The sequence below is a fragment of the Clarias gariepinus genome, chromosome 1 (genome assembly GCF_024256425.1).
Source record: "Clarias gariepinus isolate MV-2021 ecotype Netherlands chromosome 1, CGAR_prim_01v2, whole genome shotgun sequence".
In the NCBI taxonomy this organism is placed as follows: domain Eukaryota; kingdom Metazoa; phylum Chordata; class Actinopteri; order Siluriformes; family Clariidae; genus Clarias; species Clarias gariepinus.
Window position 1 is genome coordinate 37,463,293 of NC_071100.1, and position 18,815 is coordinate 37,482,107.

Genomic DNA, 18,815 nt, shown 5'->3' on the forward strand with positions numbered 1-18,815 from the left:
TGCATGTGTGCCCTGTGATGGATTGGCACCCTGTCTAGAGTCTACCTTGTGCTCTTCTCTGATATGCTCTAGTCTTCCTGTGACCTTGTACAGGATAAGCAATATAGATAATGAATGCATGCACATTAATGCAAATTTTGTTCCATTAGTGGTGAACAAACTGCCAACACAGGCACTCCTGGACAAACAGAATACTTACCCAGGCTATTAATTTTTCTTTTTGCTATGGTTCAGTAAGCTGTTGATATTACCGAACAACTTATTTTTATTATTATTTTATAATTATTATTTCACTCATTGAGCATCAATTAATTGCTTATCCTGTATACGGGGTTTTACACACATACACAAACACACACTGTGGTGGTCATACACTTAGGCATACACTACAGACAATCTGGAAACAGGAGTCAGCCTACGACCCGAGAACATGCAAACTGCATGCACACAGACTGGAGGCTGGATGTAACTTAGGTCTGTGTAACATCTAGCGAAAGACTCATGTGTTAGAACAGTCACTGAACTGATACAGTATATACAGTAGACAGTACAGTGAAGCATGAAACTTATATCTCTAGGGTTAGCATAACACTAAGTAACTTCACATTTAAAGATTTCATGATAGCATCTTTATGTGCAAGAGAAAACCTCAGGCAAGACTTTGTGCCTTTTTTGTCAAGGGAACAACCACAATATGCTTCATCAGGATTAAAGACACCCAGGGATTCAAGTATTTACTTATTTCCCATAGCTTACATTCATGAATTTTGTATTCATCCATTCAAAAACATGTTAAATTTGTTTTCGATTCTCCTTGACAAAATGAAAATGAAGATATTTTTTTTTTCTTTTCTTTTTCATAGGAGGTTCGTATTCCATGCTTCAGAGCCCGGCACAAGATGACGACATCACAGTGGAAGTACTCAGGAAGAGGCGGTGGCTGTCTGAGCCGAGAATGACCAGCAACAAAGCCAGTCAGGATACCTCAGAGGCGGAGTCGCAGGATTTACCTGGACCGCTGACAGATGCTGAAGCAGATAACAGCTCCCAGATAGCAGTAAGATTTTATTTTAGTTATTTATTTAGAAGCTGTTTTATGGTTTGTTGAGGAATTGAAAAAGTACCTCAGCACAACATACAGTAGTTGCAATAAAACAGGGCTTCTCAATATCTTTTTGCGGTAAGGGACCCTTTTAAATTGGTAAATACATTTCATAATCTCAGTGCAGACTGAGCTGTAGAACCTTCCACCAACAGAACACATTCGGGCCAAGGTGTTGCTAGTGTTTAAAGGCTACTGGTATTTCAGTTATTGGGGTTTGGATTAAACCCATTTGATTCAAGGGTCCAGTCAAAGCGGCCAATAACTATAAAAACTTAATAATAAACGTAATACCTTTTCATAATGATGAATGGTGCTTTCCACCAGTGTAACAAAATATAACAAAATGCTTCATATATCTCAAGAGTCCCTGCAACATTAGCATGTACTCTCCTAATAATACCATACTTTATTACCCATCCTTTATTGCACTGGTTCTCATAGTGGACCAGTGCAATAAAGGATTGTAAAAAAACAGGTAGATAGTAATATGATGGCGCTTATAGCAGAGAAAATTATTGGCTTTGTTCAAGAGAACACAGCAACAGACAACTACGTAGTATTTCATGTACAGTACACTGCTTATATTAATCATCAAACACATTGACTGCTCTTTTTATTTATTTATTTTTAATATTATAAGTATAATGACATGGTTTCTTATTAGCCGGTAGCCGAATCTGCTAAAAAACCTGCTGAAAAGCTACATGATGGATTGTTCGGCCTGAGGTCAGCCAGCTCTTTAGCAATTAAGTCATGATCAAATTAATGCAGATTTTTAGTATTATTTGTGCATGGTAATCGATATGAATTAAACAAAGGTTTTGTCTGAACATTGGTCAGAACTCGCTCTTTCAATTATATCTTTATGTTCCACACATTGAAGGACCCGAAACCAGTCTCTGTAAAATTTTTGTCTGTATGTCTGTATGTCTGTCCAGCCAGATTTTGTCACAGCATTATGCAAAACTGGCTTTACCGAATGTAATGAAACTTTGGCAGTACTTGGGAATTTGGCTGAAGTTAAACCTGCACCATAAATGAAATCAAAATGTTAAATAGACATAAAGTTATGAGCCAGATTATGGCCCAACATCACTCAAAATTAGCTGAACAAAATTTAATGAAACATTGGCAGTACTTAGAGAGCTGCTTAAAGTTTATTCTGCACCAAAAGTGAAATCAAAATGTAAATATGAATTAGATTGACGCAGTGGTAAAGTGCTCGCCCTTCAGCCGGAGATTGCGAGTTCGATCCCCGGGTGATGCTGTTCTGTACCTCTCGCAGCCGGAGGTCTAAAGAGAGCCGATTGGCTGAGCTCTCTCAGAGAGGAGAGAGGAGAGGTACCTTATGCTCCCACATTAATCACGGCTCTACAGCCAATCAGGGGGCGTCTGTGAGCTCACGCAAGCGGTAGGAGCGGATAGTGCCGTTGACTCCGCCCTTAACGATGTGTGAGCGAACAGTTCAAAAAGATCCGGTCGGCTGGTGTCACGTGGTTCGGAGGAAACACATGATAGTCTTCGGTCCTCCCCACTGAGTGGTAGTAGTAGCCTTAATGTGGGAGCCCCCTAGTGACGGGGAGGAATTGGACACGACTAAATTAAGGAGAACATCGGGTAAAATCCAAAAAGAAAAAAGCTAAACTAAAAATTTGTCCTGGGATAAATTAACATTTTCAACCACACTCTGCAGTGGTGTAAGTAAAATTTATCGCACTGGAGTTGTTTTTAAGACAAAACAGACTCTTTGATCACTGAATAGGGTGTGTATTTGGCTGATGATGAAAGAAGTGCAACTTGGCGTAAACAAGGCGCAAGATATTCAACCTTAGAACATTTTATTTCTTTGTATTAATAAGTTAGGGAGAGAGTTCTGCCATATCCTAAGCCGTGATGATCCGGCATTTTACGTACACACAATTATTTATACAAAGGAGACGCACTGATTAATAAAATGATTTCATAAAGCAGGTTTATTCTACAGAAATACTCGGTTTACTGGTTCCTTGTTGATTTAGTTTATTAGCTAATGTATCCGGACATGTAGGATTTCCCTGTGGGATCCTTCACAACTGTCCAGGATTTATTCTCTGAATGGAAAAAAATGCTCTACATACAGGATTTTTAAGAGAATTAATGAAACAGCTGGCACACTGTGAACAAAATGCTCAAAACCTGGCATCACTGGCTGCACATTTTCAATTTGAGGATGATGTAGTGCTTTAGAACTGATGGACAAATGGAGCAGCAGAGCCAGATGGAACAGTAGACAGCTAGAGACCGGCTATGGAAAGATTAGGGAAAATGGAGGTTGATAAGAAAAGAGCTATAAAGCAGTTTAATCTGATTTAATGAGTCTGTTTCATCAGGATAGATGGCAAAGAGCCTCCGCACCTAAAGCAATTTGCGCCGCTGCATTATAGCCCTTTTTAATGCTTCTGTTTTAATGTTTCCGTTTCATTTGTATGTGTGCGTATGATTTAGCAGAGAAAGCAGTCATTATCTCACGTTATTATAAATATGACTTTGACTTTGAAAAGAGCCAGGTGGTGTAGAGAAAAAGCTGTTGCTTTCCATGCATCCATGCTTATTATTAAACCTCGTGTGGTCAGTGGTGTGTTTGTGAATGTTTGAATGTTTACCTACAGTATGTAGAAAGAGTTTTCTAGCTCACCGGAGGATAAATCAGACAGGCTTTATTGTGTGTGTGTGTGTCTGTGTGTGTGTGTGCATGGATCACAGACGGAATGTGAAGGTGGAAAAGGATTGGATGAAACTGCGTGTGTGTGTGTGTGTTTTGGTTGGTTTTGTGCAACCACCGGTGAATCCATGTATTTCTGATTTATTCTGCCTTATAATAGGGACCTTAGAGTATCTTTGGATCATGTGCTTCAGTAGACACACATTTTGTACATTTTAAAAATGAAAGTTTTTCCAAGCATAAACCAGGCAGGCTGCTAAATCCACCAGGTCTGTCATCACCGCTTAAATATTTCTAAGCCTATACAGTACTGTTTAAAATATAATGGTATAAAATATTGTCATCATATGAGTGAGTGTAGAGAAATTAGATTTGAGGCTTTTGCTGTTATTCAAATAGTGAAATGATAAAACTATTCAAATACTTTACATAATTGTATGAAATGTGGGTTATATTATAGTGTAGGTGTTACAGTCAGGATCGTTTTGCTCGCTAGCAGGTGTACGCGGGTGTGCTGATGAATTATGCAGTTGAATTACTCTGATAAAAAGATTTTATAACCAAAATATATATCAACAGTTCAAGAGCAAAACATGATTTTCGAACTTGTATAATTCTCGTCCACACGACGTTGTCTATAGCAATGTTTAATTAGAAAAATATTTAGAAGTTTGAACGAGCCAATCGCATCACTTCCTTCTGTCACATGATCAGTAAAACCGATCTATGAGCTGCCCAACACAGTGGCTACGGTAATTGAACTAAATGGATTTTTTGGAGAATGTTGAAGGAAAAAAAGGACTTTTTACGCTCTGTTAAATAAGAAATTCTTAAATTGAATTCTGGATTTGGATTTTATTATATACTTGACAAAGCTATAATCACTGTGTCAAAGTTAGTTTGTAGTCCAGACGTTTATTTTACTTCCAGCTGAGTATTTATCTTTTTTTCCCGTCTTGCTCCTATCACTAACCCTGGTTTGGGGCATTTGGGAGCCATGATGCACTTATGGCAATATACACAGTTTAAAGTAAGCAGATTTATAATGTTACTGCACTCTGTAAGACAAGCAAACTGAATACAAGAAACATGAGATACTGTTTATGTTCTGTCGGCTCGTTTCTTGTTTTCTGACATGTGTTATGACCTTATTGAACCACTGAAATCTGTGAAGTTGGTGGATGCAAAAACGGACATTAAATGGGACACACAGTACCTATAGTATGATGGGGTGCTGTCATCGAATGAGACTTTAACATTCTGTGTAATGAAGAAGGTTTTCTATGTAACAACACGTCAACATTTGCAGCCACTACCTGCTGTCTGAATCATTACAAAATCACAGTCAAAGCATGAGAATTCTTTTTATTTTATTAAAAACCAAAATATTATCCATACTAAATTGCTTACTTTAATAACCACAAACCCAACTGCAGGCTGATTCACCCGCCGTCACAAAACCGTGGGGGATGGAGTTTTAGCATTTTGAAGGGGGAAAAATGCAAAAATCTAACTGAAAATTCACACCAGAATAATTTTGACACGAAAACATGCAAAAGAAAATTCTCTATAAGTTTGCAATACTTCATTTCTCTATTTATATATACAGTATATATATTAACTAACTGCAACAATTGAGTTATCTTATTCATATAAGAACACTCTTTAAATAATAGTTATTTCTCACCCTAAGCAAAAGGATTGTCATGAAGTATAGTGGTTGATATTTTTACAAGTACGTTTTATGAAATAGCACATAAGTAAACGTTGTGCATTAAATACTGGATTTGTTGTGCTTGAGATTCAGATAAAGGTTACTGTACATGAGTGATGGCATTGGCTTAAATTAAACTACTTGGGGTTAAATAAAACTACTGTACTTGTTTGATTTAACCCCAAGCTGGCATCTTTCTGTGAGAAAATATAACGAAGTATAGCACTTTTTTTTTCTTATATTTAGTTTATATGTATGCTTGTATGTAGTCTTTTAATGCAGGCAAAGCATACCTTAATAGGAAAAAAAACCCACAGGATCAGACATGGCTTGTCCTCCCTAAAACCCAGCCCACAATATATATCTGTTAACATTATTAATGCAATGTGGGATCATCTTGAAAGAGCACCGAACAAAAGACAGTCAATGTCCAAAGAGGAGCTTTGGAATGTCCTTCAAGAAGCCTGGAAAGCTGAATATGATTCCTAAAACCTACTTAAAGAAATGAAAAAAAAAATTCTAAGAGAGTTCTGGTGGTCATACTAATAGGTCACTAGAGTAATACCATCTTTGTGTTATACAATATACATGTACTTTATTAACTTATATGTTTGCTCTTAAGAACTGTACCTAGTGTCTCATTCTCCTAGAAAACGATAAAGAAATGAGGACGAGACTTGACTCAAGACTTTTGCACAGACGGTACCTCGCTCAATGGCCCAACAGTGGCAACTGAATGGTGGAGGGATTTGATCTTGTCAGGATGAACTAACCTAGGCGACCAGATGACTTAGCTTTAGCGATTAGCCCAATGTAGCGTGGATGGTGAACCCAAACGCGGAAGAGAGGGAGTAGGTAGGATAACCACGCTTGTTAGTCTAAGGACTCTCACAAAAGGGGAGCAAGGGAAAAACACAAATTTAACCCGCGTCCTAAAAACACACACTCAAGATCAGAAAGCGAAACCCAAATAAAGTGAGTACTCACGAACCGATGATGGACAACCAGAACCGACATGGGCTGAACTCAATGACTGAGCGCTGAATCATGGTTTGTTTACTCCTCTTATACTTCCTGATTTGCGACCGCTTTACTTCCGGGTCCTAGTGCCGGTCGCCGATTGAGTGTGCATGACAGTACCCCCCTGTCCAGGACCGGCTCCTGACGGTCCTGGGGTGGAGGATACCCGACGACGGTAGTCCCGGATTAATTCGGGGTCGAGAATGAACCGGGACGGAATCCAAGATCGTTCCTCGGGGCCGTAGCCTTCCCAAAAGAAGAATGAGTGCAGTGGTGAAGCGGTGACAGAGTTCTTGGAAGGCGGAGGTGGCTTCAGGAGTGAGACGGAAGGGATGAGAGGAGGGCCTGGTCAGACTGGTTGGTGGTGCTGCAACTGTACTGTAGCCCCGGATAAAGCGACGATAGAAGTTCGCAAATCCGAGAAACCGTTGAAGCTGTTTGAGCGTCCTGGGTAGGGGCCAATGACGGACAGCTTCCAGTTTCTGCGGATCCATGGCCACACCCTGGGACGAGATGACAAAACCCAGGAACGTGGTGGAGTGCTGGTGAAAAGCACACTTTTCCAACTTACAGTACAGCTGGTGAGCGAGCAATCTCTTAAGAACTGCCCGTACATGTTGAATATGTTCTTCGGTGGTGCGAGAGTAGATGAGGATGTCGTCTAAATATACAAACACCCATCGGCCTAACATGTCTCTCAGGACATCGTTTATGAATTGTTGGAAGGCCGAGGGTGCATTGCATAGTCCAAAGGGGATGACCAGGCTCTCATAATGTCCTGTGGGAGTGATGAAGGCCGTTTTCCACTCATCACCCTCTCTGATGCGCACCAAGTTGTAGGCGCTCCGGAGGTCCAACTTTGTGAACACGGTGGCACCAGAGAGGGCGTCCAGGGCTGAGTTGGTGAGCGGCAACGGATGTCGGTTTTTGATAGTGATTTTATTCAACCCCCGATAGTCGACACATGGGCGAAGTTCTCCTCCTTTCTTCTTCACGAAGAAGAAGCCGGCGGCCGCTGGCGACGAAGAGGGCCGGATGGTTCCATGGCGAAGGGCACTGGCGACGTATTCCTCCATCGCCTGTGTCTCAGCCGCCGACAGTGAGTACAGATGGCCACGGGGGGGAACAGAACCTGGCTGCAGCTCTATCGCCAGGTCGTAAGGGCGATGTGGTGGAAGGTGAGTAGCTCTTCGTTTACAAAAGACTGCAGCAAGGTCACGGTAGGCGGAAGGAATGGCGTTGGTGTCGACATCGGGGGCCTCGGACTCCGTGGAACACGTCCCAGCTGGGTCCCGTAGGCACAGCTCAGTGCAGGTCGGCCCCCACTGAAGGATTCTATTTTTTGTCCATGAGATGAGAGGGTCATGTTGTAGCAGCCAGGGGTATCCGAGAATGATAGGAGGTGAGGAAATGGAGGTGAGGTGGAATTGGATGGGTTCGTGGTGTTGGTTGATGATGAGGGTGATGGTCTGAGTCTGGTGGGTGATGGGGCTGGATGACAGAGGCCGACCGTCGACGGAGGTGATTTGCACTGGCTGGGATAACGCCTCAATTTTTACCCCCAGTTCTTTGGCATAAGTGGAATCAATGAAGTTACCGGCGGCACCGGAGTCGATAAACGCTGCACTTCTGACTCGTTTGTGGCCAAATTGGAGGATTACCTGAATAGTAAGACGAGAGGTGGTTGTGTTGATTGTGCTGGAGATTTGGAGGGAGCCCGGTGAGTTTCTCCTCCGGCTCACCGGGGCTGCGCGTTTCCCGGACGAAGAGGGCAGATCGCCCGGTGGTGTGCCGCGGACCCACAATAAGCACACAACCCCTCTCGATACCGGCGTGCGCGTTCTGCTGTAGTCAGGGAGGCGCGTCCTAATTGCATGGGTTCCCCGGCTCCGGTGTCAACCACGGCAGGAGCTGGAGATCCGACAGATCCAGTGGTGGCAGCAGTGAAAATGGTCGGTGGTGGAGGTGTAGGATGGTGAGAGGTGAAAGCAGGCGGCAGGGTCCTCGGGGCTGGCTTCGGACGAGAGAGAAGGCGCTGGTCGATGCGGAGGGCTAGCTGGATTAGTCCCTCCAGCGTGGCTGGAAGCTCTCGTCCGGCAAGCTCGTCCTTTATGCGTGACGCCAGCCCCTCGTAGTAGGATGTCCGGAGCGGGGCGTCTCCCCAAGATGTCTGCACGGCGAGGGTTCTGAATTCCGCGGTTTAGCGGCTCACGGACAGTCCACCCTGCCGCAGGTGATAGAGCTTAGTGTCGGTCTCCACCTCGCCCGCAGGGTGTTCGAAGGTGAGTCGAAGCTGGCGTGTAAATTCATTATAAGAATGGGCAGTGTCCGAGTCTGATTTAATCACTGCCGTGGCCCACTCAGCTGCCTGCCCAGTTAGCAACGAAACGAGAAGAGCAATGCCTAGCCGATCGGTGGAGTATTTGGTGGAATTAAACTCAAACACCAGATCGAGCGCTGTTAAGAACACACTGCATTTCCCGTCCGTGCCATTCCATTTCTCTGGTAATGCAAGAAAGACATCAGTAGAAGGGGGGGGGGCGGGGTGATGCGGCAGCCGCAACGGGAGGCCGGCTCGCCGCGCCGTCAACAGCCGCCCGGAGATCCGCGTTCTCCCGCCTGAGCTCCGCGATTTCGCGGCGCAAGGCCGCGACGTCTTGGACGCCCTGGCGCAGAGTAGCGACCTCCCCGGTTAGCTTATTGATTAGCTCGGCATGCTGGTCAACCACGTCGCAGAGATGCGCGTAATCCGCTGGGTTCACCGCTTTAGGCTCAGTCATTCTGTCAGGATGAACTAACCTAGGCGACCAGATGACTTAGCTTTAGCGATTAGCCCAATGTAGCGTGGATGGTGAACCCAAACGCGGAAGAGAGGAAGTAGGTAGGATAACCACGCTTGTTAGTCTAAGGACTCTCACAAAAGGGGAGCAAGGGAAAAACACAAATTTAACCCGCGTCCTATAAACACACACTCAAGATCAGAAAGCGAAACCCAAATAAAGTGAGTACTCACGAACCGATGATGGACAACCAGAACCGACATGGGCTGAACTCAATGACTGAGCGCTGAATCATGGTTTGTTTACTCCTCTTATACTTCCTGATTTGCGACCGCTTTACTTCCGGGTCCTAGTGCCGGTCGCCGATTGAGTGTGCATGACAGATCTTGACCATTCAATTGGTATTCCAAGGCCTTAACCACTGAGCTACCCCTTTTTATTGCCATTTCAACCATATACAGTACTGTTCAGTACACAGTGAAACAAAACTACATTGAACTGTCCTTGTACTGTAGTTCCATGTGTCATGCAGCAACGGCAGCAAATTTACTTTGCTACCTCATATATCTGGTCTGTGTGGTCTCATGGCTGATCAACCTTCAGTCTGTTGCTTGTGCAAATGTATATATATATATATATTTTAAATGTCTCTTTCAGTTAGAGCCACAACTCCATGTGCTGCTGAGGTTCATTTGAATTGTGCCTATTTATTATCACTCAAAATCATATGGACAGTTTATTGAAATGCTGCTTCATTTGTGTTCGTAATACATGCATTTTGCATAATGTGAAAGAAAATGCTCCTTTTATAGATTGTCCTAAATTACTTTTGGTCTAAATCTAAACCCGGCCACAGATCCAAATAAAACAACAGACGATAATAAAACAGACGAGTATGCGACTCTAGGCTGTTTCGAACTGAGCATGTAGCTAAATCCATAACTATATTCCATGGAATGCAGATCACACGATGTTAGAGACGAGGACAAGAAGACACAACTGAAACCTAGCAGTGGTTAGGCCATTAGCATTAGACGTAAAAATAAAAGGTAAGACAGAGACAGAAATCTATGCACAGGAAAGGGACTGGGTCAAAGTCATGGTGGCAATCAGACTCACAATAATGCTTGGTGTAAACTGCTTCAAACAACAGAGCATATACTTCACAATCAGTGAGTGAGTTCTAAATACTGTGGCTGTGAGTATGTGTGTGTGTGTGTGTGTGTGTGTGTAATAGGGCACAGGTGTGTGAATCAGTAGCCAGGATGAAGTTGAGTCGGTGACTTGGCGATGGAGTTTATGTCGATTTCAGCCATGTTTGTAGGCCGCATTACACACACACACACACACACACACACTTCTATTCTGCCTTATTTTTAACATGAATATAGTCATTGTTTTGTTTACCTGTCAAAACTATACACCATATATTCCTCTTTTGTAACACCACTAATCCTTGGAGGAAGCCAGTTCCATGTGAGCTGAAATGTTGCTTTCGGCCTCCTTTAAATAACATGTGAGTCACAGCTTGGAATCTCAGTTTCCGTGTCTGCGGTCCGTCTTCAAGACACCACTGGATGAAACCATCACAGCTGGATCTCACGCTGTCTGTGCCCACGTGACATCGTTCTGTCATTTTTAAGCTGTGTTTAAAGCCAGCACATAATTACCGCTTGCAGATGCTCATTACGCAGCATATTATGTTTGATGTGAGAATAATTTTAAACACATTTGTTGTGTATCGGAAAGTATTTACTCATGTATATGGAGATTTTGTCCATCATTCATTCATTCATTTTCTATACCACTAATCCTGTACTGGGTCAGCACAAACACACTCACACACTCCAGGCAATTTGGAAACACTGCATATCTTCGACTGTAGGAGGAAACCAGAGCACCCGGAGAAAAGCCACCAAGCACAGTGAGAACATGCCAACTCCACGTAAACAGACTCGAAAGCGGTACTCGAACCCTTGACCCTGGAGGTGGGACTCGATAGTGCTAACCACTCTACCGCTGGGATGCTGGAGATTGTATCATTCACTCGAAATACTTGTACTTGTCGATGTGTTTCAGAAAGACAAGATATAAAATAATAAATTCCGCAAACCATCTAATGTAATATTGATAGCAATGTCATAGCCAATCTTTCATACACAAATGGATCTAAGGTTTTTCCTGTCTATATAGAGCTCAAATGCAGTTTCAGACAGCACTTTCATTAGCCTTCTTTTGTTTCTCCTCCTGAGGCATCTCGACTGTAGTTTCCACCGCAGATACGTCTTCCGTTTTGGCCGAGTGCTACAGTATTTCCTCAGGCTCTGGAATATTTCTCCAGTTTTTCTATTCGCCGCCAGTTTTGTTCAGTTGACTTTAAATGACGATATTACCTTGTGATGTAGAGTCCACTATTAGGCCTGGAATCACACATACACACTTCTGCCACATCTCTCTCTCTCTCTTTCTCTCTCTCTCTCTCTCTCTCTCTCTCTTTGCCTTCCAGTTTTCTATTTCCATTTTCTTTTCTTTTCTTTTTTTCATCCCAGCTCCATCATTCTATTTTCCAATTTTCCTATCAGACTGCCTCTCGGTCTCTGTGCATATTGCAGAGGAGACACAAGGCTAACACACTCCAGCTGGCATCTCTGAGGTCTCGAAATTACCAACAAAACAGTGTTCAGACTAACCAGCTGCTGTTAATCAATGCCAGAGTCTTTTAGCATCACAATTCCTGATTAATGGAAATACAGAGATGAACGAGAGGAGTTTGTGTTTATGTTGGACCAAGGGAAAGGGTTTGAATGTCTGGTGGTGTGTAGATTTATAGATAGATAGCAGAAATGGTATTTCAGGAGACGGAATTATAAACATGTAATATAAAAGGGTTGTTCAGGTCAAACTGGGACTCATGATTGTTCAAAATCACAGAACACAGTTATGAGAGTAATGTACCAGCTCTTCACTAGTGCTTGGATACAATTAAAGTTTTTTTTAGCACACTTGAGGCACAATCTGAACGCCCTGCTTCACGGGTGAAATGCTGGCCTCCAAGGAACTCCTTTAATAGCCCTTACATTTTGGGACATTGCACAACCTCATACTGCCAAAAAACTATTTGCTCATCCGACATACGCCTTTGACCTCACTTCAGAAGATTTCCACATGTTTGAGCCATCAAAGGAGTTCCTGGGAGGCCAGCATTACAGACCTTAAACAAGCAGATTTCCCAGAATAGTTAGTCATTAAACAGTTTGATCTCGCAGACTGCTACAGCCATTTTTTTTTTATTTCTTCACGGGGGCCGTTGTTCTAGTACAGTTACTGATGAACAGTCACTACAATAATTTTCTTTTATGTGTACAGCCATGTGGTCACAATGTTATACAGTATTAAACAGTACACGCTTGCATGGATGTTGACGCACACGCACTCAGTTGTGTGATCACGCCAGACAAAGTGGATATGTATCACTCTTATTTCAAGACCTCGCTCATTCGTCAAGTTAAAATGTATTCAAATGTTTTGCTCGTATTGCAAAACACTCACAGACCAAGTTACTTACAATCCAAGGTTTTACTATACTGTAGATGTATGTGCCAGATATATATCTGTCATTTCTGTGGCAGTTATTTACCTTATAGCGTGCTTAATGCCTGATTGTACCTGAGCAGTTAGGGATGAAGGACCTTGCTCATGGTTCTAACAGCGGCAACCCGGTGACGTCAGGGCTCGAACCTGGGACGTCCTGGTCAGCAGTCCAACAGCCCTGCCCAATGTCACGTCTGTAACATACAAAGTCCAGTTTACAATAACTACTTTATACTGTGTTTATACTCTCCAAAGAAGCTGGAGTCCTTCAAAGCAAAGTGAAATTGCCCATCATAGTATCTCCAAAAACAAAACAAGCTGAGCTGTAAAGTGTGTGATGACAGCTGACATGCTGGTATCTTTTTTTGCACTTACTAGCAGCTGTGCTTATGAGACGATTGTAAAAACACTGAGCAGGAGTTCTCATAGTAACTGTTCTCACAAAAATATATACAGTATATTATTGTACCGTTCAAGTTTGTTAAAGACCAGCTGGATTTTCATCAGCGCTACTGAAAACATGTTATGCTGACAAATAACAGAAGTTGTTAAATGGTCACAGTTATGAGAGAAACTCCAATATGGGGGACAGACACTGAACCCTTTTGAATATGTCAAGAGTTATTTTTATGAAATGTATACTTTACACTTGATTCTTGTATGCATTTTATGTAAGTTGAGTTTCTAAAGGCTCTTACACTTAAGGATTTAGGATCTACTGTACAGCATATCAGTACTGTTTACGACAACATCCGCTTATGTGTACAGAATGCAGATATTAGATGTCTCGATATCCATAACAGATACAAGTAGGATGTTTATACAGTACATGATGCAAATTAGACTGCCTCTGATGTTGCCTCTCTCTGCAGGAGGACACAGATCACAACTACTACACATCCAAGATGTACGGCTTTAACGATCCCATGAGCAAAGAATTATGGGTGGACATTGATCAGATGGACAAGGAGAAAGTGAAGATTCATGGGATCCTTTCTAATACACACAGACAAGCAGCGGTAAGCCTTTACACTCATACACAAGCAAAACAGCACAGTCATTTGAAGGTTACACAATCACAAAGACCACACACACACATACACACATACACACAAATGCATTTGCTCGTAAAGCATATCGTCATTTTGTCGCTTTTAGCATGACTCGCTTGCCCTGTTGTTCTCCAACTGTGTAAATGTGGGAACAAATGGAGTGTGTAGAAAAGTACAACAAGCTCTTGTGTCAACATGCTCTGTTTTATCCTAATGGGAAGTGATTTTGGTTCACATTATCCTCTCTAAACAAAAGAAACCGCAATCCCAGTGACCGAGCTTAGATGCAACATTAAAGAATAAATTGCTCATTTACTTCAAGGAGACTTTAATATGCACCGGCTGACCGCAGATTATAAGTCCACTGGTGTAGATTTACAGTTAATTGCCCCTTTCGACCTCCATGCCACCTTCTGTCTAATATCAATGGCTCTGTGTGCAACCAGACATAAAGTAATGCTCTCACATTGATGATAAAGTGTGTGTGTTAATGAATACTGTTTGTTGTTGTTTACACAGCGGGTCAACCTGTCTTTTGATTTTCCATTTTATGGGCATTTTCTCAGAGAGATCACTGTGGCAACCGGCGGTAAGTGAACCTGTCTGTGTGTGTTTGTTTGTGTGTGGGTTTTTTAGTGGTTGTGGCTGTTATTGTTGTTGTTGTTGTTATTGTCATGTACAGTAGATGGACGAAGCCAGTTTCTTAGTAGCGTTCTTAAGAAACACACTTAGTAAAGAGATGGGTTCTTTTTGTTATTAACCATAATCAATAATCATCTACTTCTCATGTTTATCTTATTTCCAGACATTTGGTCTGATGTTGCAAATACTCACCTCTCGACTGTATCATCAAAACCCTCAAACTTTTAAAGATGAAATCTAATTCAACTTCATCTTGTATAAGCTCGTGGCCAATTAAAGCATACAAAAGATTAGGTGGTTAACCTAAACCTAGCAATGCCGCACTGTACACCCCTTTAGTACAGACTACTAGATTTACACACTGAAAAAAAATGACAACGCATAATATTATAACAAAATAAATAAAATATTACTTTGCCTATTTCTAGACATCTTTAACTAATTAACTTTATAAGCATAAATTTCTAGGGTGTGTCATTATCTGCTAATAGAACAAGACATTTTTGGTTACAAATGTAGTTAAATATGTCTACAATAAGGGAAAATGTGATTTCTGGGTTCTATATTTAATACTTAGTATAGTATTGGGATTAATTGTTTGTTTATTATTTTTTATAGCTAGATTGATACTTTATTGCAGACATCAAAGGTACACAGACAACATCAAACACATTTCTTCCTAATGTTTCCAGTACCCACTGCATTTTATCATTTATCACTTTCTGACTAAATTTTTTAATCAATCATCGACACATGATTTTATACATAACATTTCCCAGGCCTTCATAAAAAGTAGGAACATTTTCCATCACAAACATACTTAGACTTCTCCATCTTGGGAGCTTTAATAATATTCCGAATGCATCCTTATACCCCACTGGCAGCTTTTTCATCTTTACTATAGTTACACCATAAATGGGCTATAAATAAAGTGGAGCTTTAAAGCCTTTAAAGAGGGCTATTCTCACACCATCTGGACACATATGAAATTTACGCACGAGGATATTAGCCAGTGCATATAATTTACAACGGTAATGCGGCACATCATCATTATCATCATCACTTAGATTACTCCTAATAATGTGACACAAGTACCTGACACTGTTTACCCCTTTACACCTGATCCGCCAAAAGAAATCAGAAAAAAATATGTTGGCTTTTAAACATCCTTAAATCTAGCAATAATTACGCATTTATTTTTAGGATTGAACTTAACATCATACTGCACTCGAAAACTTTAACAGACTTTAAACAATTGCTGTAGTCCAGCACTAAAAGAAGACAAAACAACTACTGTAGGTCATCGGCATACATTAAATGATTAATCCGATACTCCCCCTGCATCCAGTTTTACACTATTGTTGGAATTTAGAAGGAGTATCCATATACGAATTAACCCATGAGAGCCCAGACATGAGAGCCTTCTTCTATAAGGGACATTATAATGGAATATATTTTAGACCAAATAGACCACATGGAGCACATTCTGAAAGACATCACGTGCCATTTTTTCGAAAAAGCTTTATGTGCAATATGTTACAGTGATATTTTTTATCAATTTGTTCATCAGAACAGTTTAAACATAAAATATGAGATAATATTAAAGCATTAGAATTGTTAATTAAAAAGAAATTCACTTTCAGTAACAAAAAAACAGGCTTTTTTTAATTTAACTAGTGTCACATGTGCTACCCAGGCAATGACGTTGTCGTCATTATCTTATTGTCTTTATCCTGTGTACTGAGTTGTGGGGGCTCACACACATGCACACACTCACACTGATGAGGCAATTTGGAAACACCAACTTGCATGTTTTTGGAGTTTTTAATTCAAATACTCTTTTACTGTTCAAAGAACCAACCCACCAAGCACAGAGGAACATGCAACCTCCATGCACACAGACCCTGGTGGTGCAAGGCGACAGTGCTAACCACTAAACCACCATGCTGCCGGCAATTATGTCACAAATTTACAGACCGCACCAGTATGTTGCTAAGGGACGTCATGAGTTAAAAGAAATGGATAAAGCCGAATACGGAACTTAGCAGAACAGAAGCATTTGTGACTCCTGTGTCACTATGGGTTCTTATGGGTTAAAGAGAGCAGGGAACAACATACTGCCACATTAGTCATCAAAAAAAGGTGCAGATATACTATTATTTCATCTCACCTGCATGGTTGGATGTAAAAACCAAAGGTGCAGGATCCTTATCAGATATGAAGGAATTCCTTGTTTTAGTAACTTAACAAATAATTTATCATGATTAACTTAATCGAATGCTTTTGCTATTTATCCAGAAAGCAAATAAATATTATAGTTCTGTCATCTATCTTTTGGCAGAACTCCTGCTCACTGGTTTCCTTTCTGTTAGTTAGTTTGCTTGCTTTTTGTTAAAAGCTCTGGAATGATCCCAGAAGATCAACAGTATCAGCACATCTGGCGCCAAACATACATAAATTTGGTCATTTTTTAAATCCATTTCACTGTTCGATGTAAACATACAGTACCTCAACCTCCTGACCTCCATCTGCATGACTGTACAGTATGCATTACACTCCTGCCACATGATTGGCAGATTCGATAACTGCATGAATGAAAGCATTATTACGAGCTCGTGTGCAGGATTGAAATCCGCATAATGAACAGCTGCTGAGTTAAATCCAGTAGAGAATGCTAATGCTATCATTTATTAGACCTTCCCTCAGTAGCAGCTATAAACGATACAGACTGCTGTAACACTGTCAGCTCCAGATCAAGTTTAAAACAAGAAGATCGTTTTTAGCCCATGCAAACAGTGATCACCTGCCAAGTAAAGGCACCTTATAACATTTCTATTCTGCCTCAGCTCTTCTGACAGCTATGTCAACTATCTGTCTTTATTGCCCTCTTCATCTTCAGTTCCGCACTCTCTCTCTCGCTCTCGTTCTCGCTGCCTTTTCTTCTATAAGAGAAGTCAGTAGAGCTTGATAAAGTTTAATGTTTTTTTATATTGTATTGAAATAAGTCAGCGTTAATCTGTCATTGTGTTTTGGCTACAGGGCGAATCAGATTGCACATGCTAATGTAACTTGGATGGATGAGAGGGCGAAAGTACAGATAAAGAAAACAAGGTTATCATCCTCAGTTTGTAGGAAAGATACAGGACACGGTGTGGGAGATGATTTTTCTAACTCGCTTATGAAGAAAAATTATAATCAATATGCAATATACAATCTGTTTAAAAAGAATTATGAACTAGACTTTGAGATTTGACAGGTTATAGGCTGGGCAGCTACTGTAATTATGATGACATTCTGATGAGATTTTAATGAGAGACAGTCAGGGGGATATGATTAATTGCACTACCTGTGTACTGACTCATGAAGCTTTTGGTACTGTATTGACTTTTTTTGGAATTGTCATCACAAATGAGTATGGTCATTTTTCATAGTCCAATTTTGAAACAATGTGCTAAAAAAACTTCTATAAGATTTCTGTAAATGCCTTTAGGGAGATGTAATGTCATTTACCTCAAACAATGGTTACTTGCATCCTGATTCCCAACTGTTCTTTGTCCATGTGGCTTCAGAACTTTATATTCATATTCATGCAGGAAATTGTGAACTCTTGGTTTATTTATTTATGTAAAATAAAAAATATATATTATTAGAGTACACCTGGTATTGTGGAGTCAAAGTTTGGTACTGTAGTATATGAATATACCACTATACCATTGCCCTTGATAGCCCCTGAATAAAAGCTTTAATACACTGGTGGTTGGAACGCCAGGCCTCGGAGGAACACTTAATAAAACAGACAAACAAACAAGTAATATTTCAGGTAGTGAGGGCTCCCAAGTGGTGCAGCAGAGAAAGTGTTTGCCCTATCATCTGGAAAGTGCAAGCTTAAATCCTATTGATGCCACAGCCATTCGTGCCCAGGAGTCCAAGGTAGCAAAATTGGGAGAAAGCACCGAAATACTATCTCTCCCCTGTTAATTACAGTGACACTGGGCGATCCTGAGCGTCTGTGAGCTCATGCAGGAAAAATTGGACAGATAATGCTTTCTTCCAAAACACTGCAGCAGTTATACAGTATAGGGATATAAGGTTTATAGCCCTTCATGTTTGGTAGCTGTCGTGTAATAAAGGGAAGAAATGTCTGACAGGTTGACATTGGCCATGAGTAAATTAGTGGAAATGACACGGGGAATTGAGCGTACCAGTGTGC

The 18,815-nt window shown here is 41.2% G+C and overlaps 1 protein-coding gene across 2 annotated transcripts in view; it reads left to right on the plus strand.

Moving 5' to 3' along the window:
* Positions 1-18,815, plus strand: part of plxdc2b (plexin domain containing 2b) — a 140,797-nt gene that overhangs the window by 58,046 nt on the left and 63,936 nt on the right. For both annotated transcript variants that reach the window (XM_053496691.1, XM_053496700.1), the window contains exons 2-4: positions 864-1,057; positions 13,784-13,930; positions 14,483-14,552. In XM_053496691.1, the coding sequence (XP_053352666.1) occupies positions 864-1,057; positions 13,784-13,930; positions 14,483-14,552 (411 nt within the window). The remainder of the gene's footprint in view (positions 1-863; positions 1,058-13,783; positions 13,931-14,482; positions 14,553-18,815) is intronic.